The sequence below is a fragment of the Rhinatrema bivittatum genome, chromosome 5 (assembly GCF_901001135.1).
Source record: "Rhinatrema bivittatum chromosome 5, aRhiBiv1.1, whole genome shotgun sequence".
Classification (NCBI taxonomy): Eukaryota; Metazoa; Chordata; class Amphibia; order Gymnophiona; family Rhinatrematidae; genus Rhinatrema; species Rhinatrema bivittatum.
In genome coordinates, this window is record NC_042619.1 from 363,213,652 (window position 1) to 363,228,166 (window position 14,515).

Sequence of the window (14,515 nt, forward strand, 5' to 3'; positions counted from 1 at the left end):
ACCTTTAGACCCACTGCATCCTGCAACACCTCTGGGAGAACCAGCTGTTTGCTAAACTAGAAAAATGCTCCGAGAGCTTACCGTTTCTGGGCTATATCGTCTCCAACCAGGGCTTTTGGATGGACCCAGAGAAATTCAAAGGTATTCGGGATTGGCCGCAGCCCTGTGGCCTACGCCCCCTACAGAGGTTCCTCGGCTTCGTGAACTAGTACCGTTCCTTCATCCATAACTACTTGAAGCTGACTGCCCCCCTCCCGGCCCTAACCCGTAAGGGGGCGAACCCTACACAGTGGCCTCCCGATGCTGTAACTGCCTTCCAAAACCTAAAGGTGGCCTTCCTCCGGGAACCCTGACTCTGGCACCCAGACCCTCGGCACGCCTTCATAGTGGAGGTAGACGCCTCCTCCGAAGGAGTATGCGGTCTTGAGCCAATACTCCTAAACTAATACTCTCCACCCCTGCTCCTTCTTCTCTAAGCAGTTCTCCCCAGTGGAACGGAATTACACCATAGGTGACAAAGAGCTCCTAGCCATCAAACTCACCTTTGAGGAATGGCACCCTTGGCTAGAAGGAGCCCAGCACCAAATCACCGTTTGCATTGACCTAAAAAATTTAGAATACTTCCACAGGGCACAACGCCTCAACCCACGCCAAGCTCGTTTGGCCCTATTCTTTACCCACTTTAACTTTGTGCTGCGTTTCCAGTCCACCACAAAAACCTCTGGGCAGACACTCTCTCATGGTCCTTCACCACCAAAGATTCAATCAACCCTCCTCGACACATCATTGATCCGGCCAGGGTCTTGCTTGGCGTCACCACTCCCGTTCCTCCTGGGAAGATGCTTGTTCCACACAGACTCTGTAATAAAGTGTTCTTTTGGGCCCATGATTGCCATGTCGCAGGCCACCCCGGACAGACCTGGACCCTCGCCTCTCTCCAACTTTATTACTGGTGGCATGACATGAAGAACGTCCAATCCTATGTTGAGTCCTGCCACACCTGTGCCCAGCACAAACTCCTGGTAGGCCGGCCCTGGGGACTGCTGCATCCTCTGCTAGTTCCCAAAGAGCCCTGGACTCACTTCTCAACAGATTTCATTATTGACCTCCTGCACTCCGACGGCAATACTACCATCTGGGTGATAGTGGATCGCTTCTCTAAGATGGGGCATTTCATCGCCCTACCTGGCCTTCCCTTGACCCCACAACTAGCCCATCTGTTTGTCTGCCACGTTTTACTCCTCCATGGGCTACCCAAACACATCCTTTCTGACCTCAGGACCCAGTTCACCACCAAATACTGGAGGTCCCTCTGCAAAAAGTTTGAAATTACATTGGACTTTATGACTGTCTACCATCCCCAGGCTAATGGATAGGCGGAAAGGATGATCCACACCCTAAAACAATTTATCCACGCCTACGTCAATACCAGACAAAACGACTGGGCGGAACTGCTCCCCTGGGCAGAATTTGCTCTCAACTCGCATCCTTCCTCAACCAGTGGCTCCTCGCGCTTTCAGGTGGTCTACGGGAGACAGCCACTTCCTCCGCTACTGCTATCTCTGTCGGTGCCCTCGCCTGCGACACAGTTGACCTCCCATGAATTACACCACCTCTGGGACCTCACACAATTGCTACGCAAAGCAGGGCAAAAGGCCAAGAAGTTTGCTGATGCCCATCGCAGAACAAGCCCTCAATTCAAACCCGGCAAGAAGGTATGGCTCAGCACTCGGTACATCTGCCTCAAACTCCCTTCCATGCGTCTCGCACCACAGTACATCGGGCCCTTCCTGGTACTTTGCTGCCTGGGCCCCGTAACTTATCAACTCCATCTACCGCCCTGGCTAAGGGTCCATAACTCCTTCCGCTTTTGTCTCCTGAAACCCCTGGTGCTATCTTGGCCTTCAAGGAAACCACTCGAGCCACAACCGCTCGCTTCCGAGTCAGACATCACCTACCAAGTACACGACAACCTGAATGTGAGAAAATGTGATCGAAACTGGGAGTATTTGCTTGCCTGGGAAGGTTTTGGCCCTGAAGAAAATAGCTGGGAACCAGCCTCTAACATATTGGACAAAAACCTTATTACGCAATTCCACACCTCCCATCCGCAGAAGCCAAAACATCCTGGAAGGGGGCCTAGAAGGGCGGGGAGGGTACTATTACGCTCACCAGCCATAGGGTCCCGCGGCCAGCTTCACTCACCCTTCATCGCCCGCTCGCAGCAGCCCTCTGTTTCCTGACAGCAGTGTGGAGCCGCTGCCGACGCACATCGCCCCAGCCCGGGTCCTCCGAAGCTCCCGCTCAGGTGGTGGCCAAGACCCCACCGACCTCCTCTCATGACTGGGCCGTCCCTAGGCGCGTGCGCGTGCCGCTCCGGCCTATTTAAAGGGCCAGTGGTGGGAAAAGGGTGCTCGGCCCCCACTGATGACATCGGTCTCACCGTCCTATTTAAAGGTCACCTCTGGCTTCAGGAAACCGACTTAGCAACGTTTCCCACGTTCTTTCCTCAGCAGTCCTGTCTCAGTGGTCCAGCCTCAGCAGTCCTGTTGCAGCCTTCCTGCTCCAAAACTCTGATCCCGGCTCTCCGGTCCCAGTGCTTCTGCTCTAGTTCCGGTTCTTGCCCCCTTCGGGCCCTTCTCTGGCTTCAGATCTCGGGCCGCACCTAACCACCATCTACTGTGGTCCGCCCTTGACCTCGGACTGAACCTGACCCTCGCCTACTGCTGCCTGCCTCTGACCTCGGACTGGACCTGACTAATGCCTACTGCTGCCTGCCTCTGACCTCGGATTGGACCTGACCACGCCTACTTCTGCCTACTTCCAGCCTCGCCTGACCTGTGCCGGACTGGCCTCCGGTCCCAGCTCCAGTCCCTACGGACCAGGCTTGGCCTGCCTCTCGCCCACCTCGGGCTCAAGGCCCAGAAACATTTGTCTCTTCTGGCCACTCTCCCGGGACCAGCTGTGCAGAGGTCCACCTAAGACCTCTGCACCCAAGGGCTCAAACTGTGGGGAACGAGGGCTGGTAGGGGCGAAGCACCTGTTGGCCTCTGCTTCCCATTTGGCCTCGCCTCCCAATGGTGGGGACCTGTGGGGTCCGTCCCCACAGGTAGCGCCAACACCACCTGGGGCCAAGGGTCTACAATCCCTAACACATATCCAATATCACCTTTCTGGAGTTATTTCCAGTCGTGGTATTGCTGCACATCTAGGGCAAGCGCTTGTACAACAGGAGAGTGGTATTTTGGTGTGACAATCTTGCCATTGTCCAAATCATCCAGGGTCAATCAGCTAAATGTGCTTCTGTGTCTGAACCGTGAGAGAGATGGTCTTAAGGTGTTATAACTAAATGTGACAGTACGAGCACTGCACATTCCTGGACTGCACAATGATTTTGCTGACTATCTTTTTCGTTGCAAGTGGGAAGAGTACTAGAAGCTGGCACTGCATGCAGAGGAGTTGGGATCACCCATACTGAAACACCTTTGGACAATTGGAGCAAGGATGCAGTTGAGTTGCTGCGGCAATCTATTGCTTCGTCAACATGGTGATCCTGTGAGGGGCTTCAATGCAGTCATGCAAGTTGAGTGCTTCGGATTAACTGCAGGGTCCCATGTCATCTCTCCAGATAGTGGAATATGTGGTGCAGGCCTGGTGAGACGGAACCTCCAGGAGTTCGGTGGAAGCTAACCTAGCAGACTTGGCCTTCTTTGCAAGGGTGCAGAACTGGCCCAACATGATCAAGGATTTTGCCATCAAGAGGGTCTTAGCAGGCTGGGCCAGGTCCAAGCCAGCAGCCCCCCCCTCCCCCTATGATCGCAGACCAATTATAAATGATCACCTCCTTTAGCTGTGGCACGCTTTGCTAACGGTAACGGCGAGTTAATATGAACTAGCCTTATTTTGTTCTGCTTTCACTTTTGCATTCTTTGGGGCATTCAGTGAAGTGATGGTGGTGGCAGCCAGCTGCAGGCATGACAGCTCCAGCTTGTAGGGATGTGAATCGTTTTAGGACGATTAAAATTATCGTCCGATAATTTTAATATCGTCTTAAACCGTTATGGAACACAATACAATACAGATTCTAACGATTTATCGTTATAAATCGTTAGAATCGTGAGCCGGCACACTAAAACCCCCTAAAACCCACCCCCGACCCTTTAAATTAAATCCCCCACCCTCCCGAACCCCCCCCCAAATAACTTAAATAACCTGCGGGTCCAGCGGCGGTCCGGAACGGCAGCGGTCCGGAACGAGCTCCTGCTCTGAATCTTGTCGTCTTCAGCCGGCGCCATTTTCCAAAATGGCGCCGAAAAATGGCGGCGGCCATAGACGAAAAAGATTGGACGGCAGGAGGTCCTTCCGGACCCCCGCTGGACTTTTGGCAAGTCTCGTGGGGGTCAGGAGGCCCCCCACAAGCTGGCCAAAAGTTCCTGGAGGTCCAGCGGGTGTCAGGGAGCGATTTCCCGCCGCGAATCGTTTTCGTACGGAAAATGGCGCCGGCAGGAGATCGACTGCAGGAGGTCGTTCAGCGAGGCGCCGGAACCCTCGCTGAATGACCTCCTGCAGTCGATCTCCTGCCGGCGCCATTTTCCGTACGAAAACGATTCGCGGCGGGAAATCGCTCCCTGACCCCCGCTGGACCTCCAGGAACTTTTGGCCAGCTTGTGGGGGGCCTCCTGACCCCCACGAGACTTGCCAAAAGTCCAGCGGGGGTCCGGAAGGACCTCCTGCCGTCCAATCTTTTTCGTCTATGGCCGCCGCCATTTTTCGGCGCCATTTTGGAAAATGGCGCCGGCTGAAGACGACAAGATTCAGAGCAGGAGCCCGTTCCGGACCGCTGCCGTTCTGGACCGCCGCTGGACCCGCAGGTTATTTAAGTTATTTGGGGGGGGGGGTTCGGGAGGGTGGGGGATTTAATTTAAAGGGTCGGGGGTGGGTTTTAGGGGGTTTTAATGTGCCGGTTTTTCGATTTTTCGATTTTTCACGATTTTTTACGATTTTTCACGATATTTTACCCCCCCAAACGGCAACAATACGATTCCCTCCCCCTCCCAGCCGAAATCGATCGTTAAGACGATCGAGGACACGATTCACATCCCTACCAGCTTGCGCACTTCAGAGATCTCGATCTGTGATGGGAAGTTAATGATATGAATAAGGAGGTCAAAGACAGATCAGATAGGTCATGGTGCAGAAATCACATTGGCTGTGGTATGTGTGTGTGGGGGGGGCTGCCCACATGCTTGGTGACGAGTGCTGCACACTATGCTGCCATTAGGCCAACAGAGGTGGTACAGCTCCTAGTGTATTCAGACTTACTGCTGTTGAGTAGGTACTAGTTTAGAACCATTCTTAAGCACACTCTGGAGACAGGTGGAATGCAGGCTGAGCAGTTTAGAACCCACTCATTCAGGATAGATGCAGCATCTAGAGCGGCTGCATCCGGTTTTCCTGGTACAGGAATTCAGCACATTGGCAGGTGGCGATCCCCCAGCTTACCTAACTCGGACAAATGGGACCCCAGTCACTGTGCACCTTAGTAAACTAGCCCCGCCCTCCCTTCTGGAAGGGATCAGGTCAAATTCACATGTAGGGCCGGTGCGTCCATTAGGCGAATTTCGGTGGTCACCTAGGGTGCCAAGCCGTAGGGGGTGCTGAAGAGCAGCCACGTGGTGCCGCAAGCGGGGCCTATCCTGCTCATGGCAAACAGAAATAGAGACTGTGTCGCGCCCCCCCCCCCCTACCTGTTTCGGCACCGACTGTTTCTATTTCTTTTTGCCACGTGGCTGCTCTTCGGCGCCCCCTATGGCTCGGCGCCCTGAGAAGCACGCAGTCGGTGCCGAAACAGGTAGGGAGGGGAGAAGCACACAGTTTGCACCGAAACAGGTGGGGCGGCAGTGCAAGGGTCGCCTAGGGCGCCCAATACCCTTGCACCGGCTCTGTTCACATGCCTTGGTTTATTCACATTATTGATGTCATATCATTCCAGGTTTTCACTGGCAACAAAAGATGGTATGGATCATGGGCCACTCATTCGTGTTTTGGGCAGAGCACCATGCAAAAGAAAGTGCTGACAGTGCGCATTTGGGTTTTGCGCCAAATGACATGATGGTTTGATAGGCGGGCAGAAGAGTATGCGCTGGGATTAGCTCATCCCACTCTTACAACATCTGGACAAATCGTCCCCACCTGAGGTACTCATAATACACCTGGGAGGCAATGATCTGGGGAATATTCCTGACTAGGTGCTAATTAACATCAGGAACAACATCTCTCTCATCTTGGCACTGATGCCTTACATGAAAGTCTTATGGTCAGAAGTCATCCTTTGTCTCTGGTTCCACTATGTGTAATTCTGGGAATGTTGGATGGGCAAACTAAACAAACAGATCAGCAATTTCATTTAGTCAATAGGAGGCTATCATTTCAGACATGAATGGGTTTGCGTGAAATGCGAGGACCTGTTCCGTAAAGATGTTGTGTACCTGATTATGGCCCAGGATCTATTTTTAAACGCCTTGAGTCTAGCCATTTACTGAGTGCTATTCGGACTTTTAAACCCTCCCCATACTGCAGCTGTATGGGGAGGGTCCCGGGGAAGCCTGGCTACCTGGGCCCTTTAGCGGGGGTACCTGAGCTAGGAAGGGGGTTTTGTTTCATATTGGAGTCAGTGCACGGTATCACTGGTATGCTGTTCCTAGTATTCTAGGGGACTGTCTGCCATCAGGGCCTGGTGGCCCTGGGTTGACAGCAGAGCGGATGCTCTGTCCAAGTGTGCTGTTGTCTTGCTTGTGTGTGGCGGATTGACCGAAGCACCCATGAGGAGCGGGCGCCTCTAGCGAAGGCAGTGCTTTGCTTGGCAGGGGCGAGCCCCAGAGCATAAGGTCTCTAGTGCACATGGTCATTCCCTCCCCCCCCCTCCCACCAGAGAGACAAATTGGTTGTGGCTGTGTCAGAAAATGTTATTAAATATGAAAATGTGTAGTCAGTAAACATTAAATTAGTATTGAAATATATAAGCATTGATTCTCATATGCTTTTCTTAGGCCCAGCATTAGACCAGGGCCTCTTTTGGATATCTTCCAACCAATACCTGCAACCTTGAGGTTACAGAGGAAATGCAGAAAAAATCTTGTTAATTTTTATCTTTGTGTCTAGTTGGAAAGGGACCTCTTTAGGGGAAGTTTTCCAGGAACAGACAACTTTCCAATTAGACACCTGTGGCCTTGGAAAGTTCAGAAGATCTTGTTATCTTTGTGCTTAGTTAGAAAAAATAAAAAAGTTGAATTTCTTATCTCTGCTGTGAGTTAGAAAAAAACAGGAGTTCTTCCTGCCTGTCTATCTGTAGGAAGAAAAGAAGGCAAACTTTAATTAGCTGGGTAGCTTCCCCAGTTTCAGACCCTTGTTAAAGCAGGAAAAGTAATTTTAATGAACTTTTGAAACTTTCTAGCTTCAGACTCCTCTGTTTTAGAAAGGGGGCAAATTAGTTAACTTTTTGAACAACAAAGAACAGACTAGCCCCAACCTGGCTTTTTCTGGTTATTTAAATGACTGTTAACAAAGAGAAAGCAGACTGCAGGCAGAACTTCTGACCGCGGGTACGAGAGAGACAAAGAAAAGAGGGACTTAATAGCTTCATTGAAATCTGGTGAGCAATATACATTTTCTGCATAATGAGAACCCTTTTAAGCTAAGTACTATTATTTCTAGCTAGTATTAGCAAGATATGTATTAGAGATGCATTGATTTTACAAAAGAAATGTCTTTGGTAGATGTTTGTTTGATTTCAATCGTTTCTGTTACCGTTGTTACAGTATTTACTCTAATAGTTATTCACTGTCTAATTAGAATGAGATTTGAGCACTGTTCTACCCCATAAGGTTAGTTAGAGGTTTTAAAGTTAAGATTGATATTTCTTTTTATCTGGAATAAAGAGAAATTATTTTTAAATACATTGTCTGGTTTATTTCTCTGCATGTTACTTTATTTATCTGGTGCACTGCTCTAAAGTTATATTCCACATTCCTGTATAAATAAACTTCTGTCTATAGGGCGGAAGGATTAAAATTGAATCAGGTAAGGTTGAAAAGCAGAGCAAGACCTTGCCCTTATTCTTTTTGACAGCTGCACAGGTTATACTCCAACTGACCAGGTAAATATGTCAAGAACATACCAGTAATTGTAGTTCTCTGAAGGTAGCAGAATGCACACTCTGCTGTATTATGCTTCAGAATGTCTCAAGATTAAGATTCCAGAATTTGCTTGAGATACAGTACTTGTTGGCCATTCAACCTAGCCTTCGTTTCCTTATGAATTTGGAAGGGACTAGATTTAGAGGCACTTATTATAAAATTGTACAAGGCACTAAAAATGCATCAAACTACACTCCAGAAAATGGAGGGAGGACTTTTGTAGTAGATGCACTCACATTAACAAACTAGCCTTTAACATCAGAGTCATCAAACTCAACATGCAGCATGATAATCGTGTCATTCTAGCATGTTTGTCTCTTGCTCTGTTTTTATTTTATATTGTATAGCATTCAGTATTCAAAACTAAACATTTAAATGGCTAACTTGGAGTTAGATGGCTAACTTGCCATTTAAATGGATAACATGTGAGATCTATCTCACTGGCTTTTAGTATTGTCCTCTGTATGATTTTAGAAAGTTTTTGTTGGATCTAAATTTTTTTTATTGTAAATTGCTCCGATTTACTAATATAATAAGCTGCAATATATCAAGCAATAAATTACAGTTACAAAAATTATACGGTTCCCTTGTTAACCATGGAACACGTCAAAGTGCAGGGATTTCAAAGGGACATGACAACCAGTAATGTGTTTTGTAATGGACATTTTTCTGTGAAATTTATTTTTAGGGCAAATGAGCAAGACAAACTGAATATTACTACAAACGGGAATGGCACAGACATGGAGACTCAGAATCTTGATCTTAACTTGTACTTAGGAGTTTATGCAGGTAAATACCTTAATTACTTGCTCTATTACAGAAGGGTAAGGAGGGTTTACATTTACATTTTTAGTGTGGGCAAATGGGATTCCAGCAGTGATTCAGTATTATCTTTAGTAGCTAACAGAGAAAATTTTGTTTCCTGACTGAGATTAATGGTATAATTTAAATCCCTCCTAATTCCCCCCACACCCTCCAAAAATAATGATTCAGTGCAGACTTCTAATTCATTCTGTATTAGAATGTAAGTAGTATTTACAATGCCAACTGCTTAATATTTTGCACAAGTTGAGCTTACATGCACTGACCAAATTTTCAAAGCCCTGAGATGTGTGTGCATCTCCTGCTGTGTGCACATCTCACTCTGATTTAAAAAGGTGTGTATTCTGGGCAATTGGGGGCATGGCCAAGAGATGTGTGCGTAAATACTTTTCTCTAAGGACAAGCAGGATGGTAGTCCTCATACGTGGGTGACATCAGATAGAGTCCTAGAACTATATCTAAGCACACTGAGCATGCCTTGCATGCCCTATACCATGTATCCATGCGGGGTCCCTCTCCATTCTCTCTTTTTCTGCGGAACTGTAAGCCTCGCATTGTGAGTGAGCTCACTTTTGGCTGTTTTTGGCCTTGTCGAAAACTTTCCTTTTCTCTTGTCTTTTGTGGGTTTTTCCATCTTATTCTGTTGCCGGGCCCATCTCTGTGCCTTCCCGTAGTGTTCCTAGTCATGGTTTTTTGTGATTCTGGTATGTTTCTGTCGCGGTAGATTCCCTGTGGCGGTGGTGCCTTGGTGCCCACTGGACAGACACCTGCTGCCATCATTTCGGTTTTCGGCAATGCACTCTGTGCCCGAGGACCATGTCCATCACTGATCCGCATGAGATGTGTCCTTTGCTGGTGAGCATCTCTTGACATCCGGAGTTGCCGCTTATGCACCCAGATGACCCCAAAGGGACGTTGGCTTCCACTCGACAAGATGGAACAGCTATTTGGGTCAAAGAATTCTAAGCTATCGGCATCAAAGAACCAAGGAGCCACACTGATAGACACCGAGCAATCGACATCGGCACGACTGTTGATTCCGTCGGCGGACAGGGATGACAGAGACCGCCCACCATCGATCTCCTCCAGGCTGAAAACGTCAGGTTCCTCATCATTGGCCTCAGCACTGGGGAAGCCAAAGAAGCATTGGCACCAGTTCCTATCAATGCACGGGAATGCACCGGCTCATACTGCAATGCCCTCGAATCGAACCTGAGGTGAGGAGAGCCAGTCCTCCCATTGGTGCCGGGGGTCCACAGCGCTCTTCACCTGTCCTGATGCTCTTCACCAATCCATCTCATGGGTATTAATATCTGGCCACCCCTCCTTCCTCCCAGTTGGTGTTGGCATTAGTAATGTTTGAGGAGGAGCTGGAGCGCAGAGTCCAGCTAGCGGTGGAGTGGAAGCTGTAGGGCTTCAGTCCTGTGGAACTGATCGTTGCTTGTTCTCATACTGCTACTGGAGAAGCTCAGCGTGCTCATTGATGTGTACCGATAAATCTGGCGTCTGTTCCTGGGACAGCATCGGTGCCCGGAGGGGCACAGAGACCTCCCCCTACCAATATGGTGGTTGTTGCCAGTTCCTCTGACAAGGAAGCTCTGCCAGGGCCAGTAGAGAGATAGAAGCCTGCAGTTCCCTGTCCAGTTTTACCGGTGCCTGCAACTCTGGACAAAGATAGAGCACCCAAGGACCCATCCCCTGTAGCTTACAGTGAGGATGAGGACCCCTATAACCCCTGGGGGGATGATGCTTTGGAGTCCTTTATGGGTTCCGAGGGTCTTCCATCAGACCCTTCCCCTCCAGAGGAGTAAAGGAAGTCTCTGCCTGAGGACTTGACCTTCTCAGGGTTCGTGAGGGTGATGGCAGAAGCCATCCCATTTCAGTTGTTATCGGAGGAGGATGCCATGCACAAAATACTTGAGATCTTCCAGTTCGTGGAGTCTCTTAAGGAAATTGTGGTGGTCCCAATGCACGAGATCCTTAAGGAGCTGCTGCTGAGGATATGGGAGCACCTCCTCCAGTGCCTCCCATTAATAAGAAGACAGACGAGGTCTGCCTCATCCAAAAGACTGCCAGATTCAATAAGCATCAGCTGTCTCACCAGTCGGTGGTAGTCGAATCGGCCCTCAAGGCCAAGTGTTCTCGGACCCATTGCTCGGTGCCCCCGAGAAAGAACCACAGAGCAATGGATGCTCTTGGGAGGAAGGTGTTTCAAGGCCCCATACTCACTGCCCGCATTGCTGCCTACAAAATCTGCATGAGCCAGTACTTGCAGGACATCTGGAAGCAGGTGCAGGAGGTGGCTGAGCAGCTGCCTCAACAGCAGCACGACGCTCTCGTCACTGGTGCATAAGGGCTTGGAGTCCGGAAAATAAAATGTCTGAGTGACCAATGTTTTTGAGATGGCTTCGAAAGCCTCTGCAGCAGGAATTGGCACCCGCAGAATGGCATGGCTATGGGCCTCTGATCTCCGACCAGAAGTACTGGAATGACTCGCTGATATGCCATGTACTGGTGAGAATCTCTTTGAAGATAGTGAGGGACTCTGTGGCCCAGCTTCTGGACCACCATGAAACCGTCCAATGACTCTCCACCTTGCACCCCAGACTCTTCCTCCTCTTATAGAAGGCTGGTGAGACAGGGGCAGAGGAAGTCTTTTGCTCACCAGGCTTTCGTCAACATAATCAGGGCTCCCACGGCCATCCCAGGCAGCAGAGAGCCCCCAAGCCCCAGCCTCAGTCATCTCCAGGGACGGGGTTTTGACTGGGTCATAGGGAGCGTAAGCCAATCGCCCATACCTGGGACGGTGGAGTCACTGGTCAGTGGCAGGCTGTGGTTCTTTGTGAACCAGTGGCCCAGTATAACCTTGGACCAGTGGGTTTTTTCGATTGTCCATCAAGGGTATCAATTGAACGTATTCGGTGTCCTGCCAAATTGCCCTCCTTGTCTGTTTTGGGGACTGATAGTGCATCAGGAGGTACTGCTAGAGGAGTTCTCCTCCCTCATAACCGTCAGGGTGGTTGAGCCCATACCATCAGGGTAAAGAGGTCGTGGATTCTACTCCAAGTACTTCCTGATTCCAAAGAGAACAGGATGACTCTGCCCCATCCTAGACCTAAGGGCCTTGAGCAAGTTTCTAAGAAAAAAGAAAAGTTAAAGATGGTTTCCCTGGGCACTTTGGACCCCTTTTTACAAAAAGGGGACTGGCTATGCTCCCTTGATCTAAAGGACACATACAATCAACATCAAGATCTCCCCGGTCACAGGACGTATCTCCGATTTGTGGTGGGTGAACAGCACATCCAGTACCGGGTGTTGCCGTTTGGGCTAGCGTCAGCCCGACAAAATGCCTGACCATGGTGATGGCGCATCTCCACAGGCTAGGCTTGCAGGTTTTCCCTTATCTCGACGATTTGCTGGTCAAGAGCACATCTCAGGTAGGAGCTGCCAGGACTATGTACTTGACCATCCGGATGTTGGAGTCACTAGGGTTCGTTCTCAACTACCTGAAGTCCCATCTCAGCCCGTCACTTCAGTTGGACTTCATATTAGCCCTGTTAGATGTGGCTCAGGCCAGGGCCTTCCTGCTGCGTCAAAGGGCCGTCACCTTGACGGCCATTGTAGCAGAGATTCAACAGAGCCAGCAGGTGTCAGCCTGGCATATGTTGAGGCTTTTGGGCCATATGGCTGCAGCCCTCCATGTCACTCCCTTGGCACATTTACACATGCGCAGAGCTCAGTGGACCCTGAGGTCACAATGGCGCCAGGCCACTCAGAGCCTCCAGGATTGCATCCTAGTCACCCTGATTCTCCAGGACTCATTGTCCTGGTGGCAGGTACTTTCATATCTGGCACAGAGAATCTCTCTTTGAAGTTCCACTGTTCAAAATGTCCTAACCATGGATGCGTCCACCATGGGGTGAGGAGCTCATGTAGATGGGCTCAATACCAAAGCTCCCGCCAAGGAGTGACTAGGTTTGTGCAAACTTTTATTTGTGTGAGCTGCAATTATTTTAAGCCAACTATTTTTGAGCCCCAGTATTAGTGTTGCATTTCTGTATATAGCATAAAGAAAAATGTGTTAGCAACCATGTAAAACCTGTGAGCGATGCTCTGAAATGTTTGAGCAATCGCTCACATGCTCAGCTTAGAGGGAACTGTGCTCGGCACCCAGGTTCTCTTGTCTGCTCAGGAATGCTCTTGTCAAATCAACTTCCTAGAACTTCGGGCGATCAGGTATATGCTATGGGCTTTTAGAGATTGGCTGTCCCACAAAGTTGTCCTGATCCAGACCGACAACCAGTTAGCCATGTAGAATGTCAACAAGCAGAAAGGCACAAGATCTTACCTCCTGTGGGCCCTGTCTCACGGGATGGAGCTCAGGGCAATGTATCTGGCTAGGACGGAGAACGTGGTAGCGGCAGGCTGAATTGAGCTTTCAGACCCTATGAGAGTGGTCCCTGGACCAGGGGATAGCGAATTGGATATTCTGCATCTGGGGGAGCCTGGACATAATATCTATTTGTGTCCCCTTGCATTAGGAAGTTGCCTCTGTTCTATTCCTTGTACAGGTCAGACAGCAAACCAGCTTTGGATGCCCTTGCCGTCACTGGGGCAAGGGTCTTCTGTACATGTATCTTCTGATTCCCTTAGTGGCGAAGACTCTATTGACGCTTCACCAGGTCAAGGGGACTATGATCCTCATAGCCCCTCATTGGCCGAGACATGTCTGGCTTCTACTCCTATGGGAGTTGTCCATCCGGAGAACGATCAGTCTGGGGTTTTCCCCAGATCACATCATGCAAGTTCGAGGCAGGTTGCGGCATCCCACCCTTCAGGCCTTGTCTCTCACAGCCTGGATGTTGAGAATTTAATTTGCAACCGCTTGATCTCTCAAAGGATGTGACTCGGGTCCTGGTGGTTTCTAGAAAGCCTTCCACTAGAAAGTCCTGTGGACTGAAGTGGATGAGGTTTTCCTTGTGTGAGCAGAAGGCCATAGATCCGTTGTGCCTCACACAAAAACTGCTCGATAACCTTCTACACTTATCGGAAACTGGCTTAAAAATCAACTCCATTAGAGTTCATCTGAGTGCAGTTGTCGCTTATCACCAAGGTGTAATGTTGCGTCCAACTCTGTACAGCCTATATTGTATGATTCATGTGGGGCCTGGTTCAGTTCAAGCCTCCCCTAAGGCCTTCCGCTGTGTCTTGCGACCTCAATGTGGTGTTAGCTCAGCTAATGAAAGCTCCTTTTGAGCTGCTGCATACATGTGACCTGAAGCACTTGACCTGGAAGGTCCTATTTTTGCTGGCGGTCACCTCAGTACACAGGATCAGCGAGCTCCAGGCCTTAGTGACTTATCCATCTTACACTAAGTATTATTATGACAGAGTAGTGTTGTGTACTTACCCTAAGTTCCTGCCTAAGGTGGTGACAGACTTCATTCTAAGCGGTCCATTGTCCTGCCAACATTTTTTTCCAGGCCCCATTTGCAACA

At 49.6% G+C, this 14,515-nt stretch overlaps 1 protein-coding gene across 1 annotated transcript in view; it reads left to right on the forward strand.

Annotated features, from left to right (window-relative positions):
- Window positions 1–14,515, forward strand: part of ABCC4 (ATP binding cassette subfamily C member 4) — a 1,099,276-nt gene that overhangs the window by 438,059 nt on the left and 646,702 nt on the right. The window contains exon 18 of the mRNA XM_029604735.1: window positions 8,884–8,984. Coding sequence (XP_029460595.1) covers window positions 8,884–8,984 — 101 coding nt within the window. The remainder of the gene's footprint in view (window positions 1–8,883; window positions 8,985–14,515) is intronic.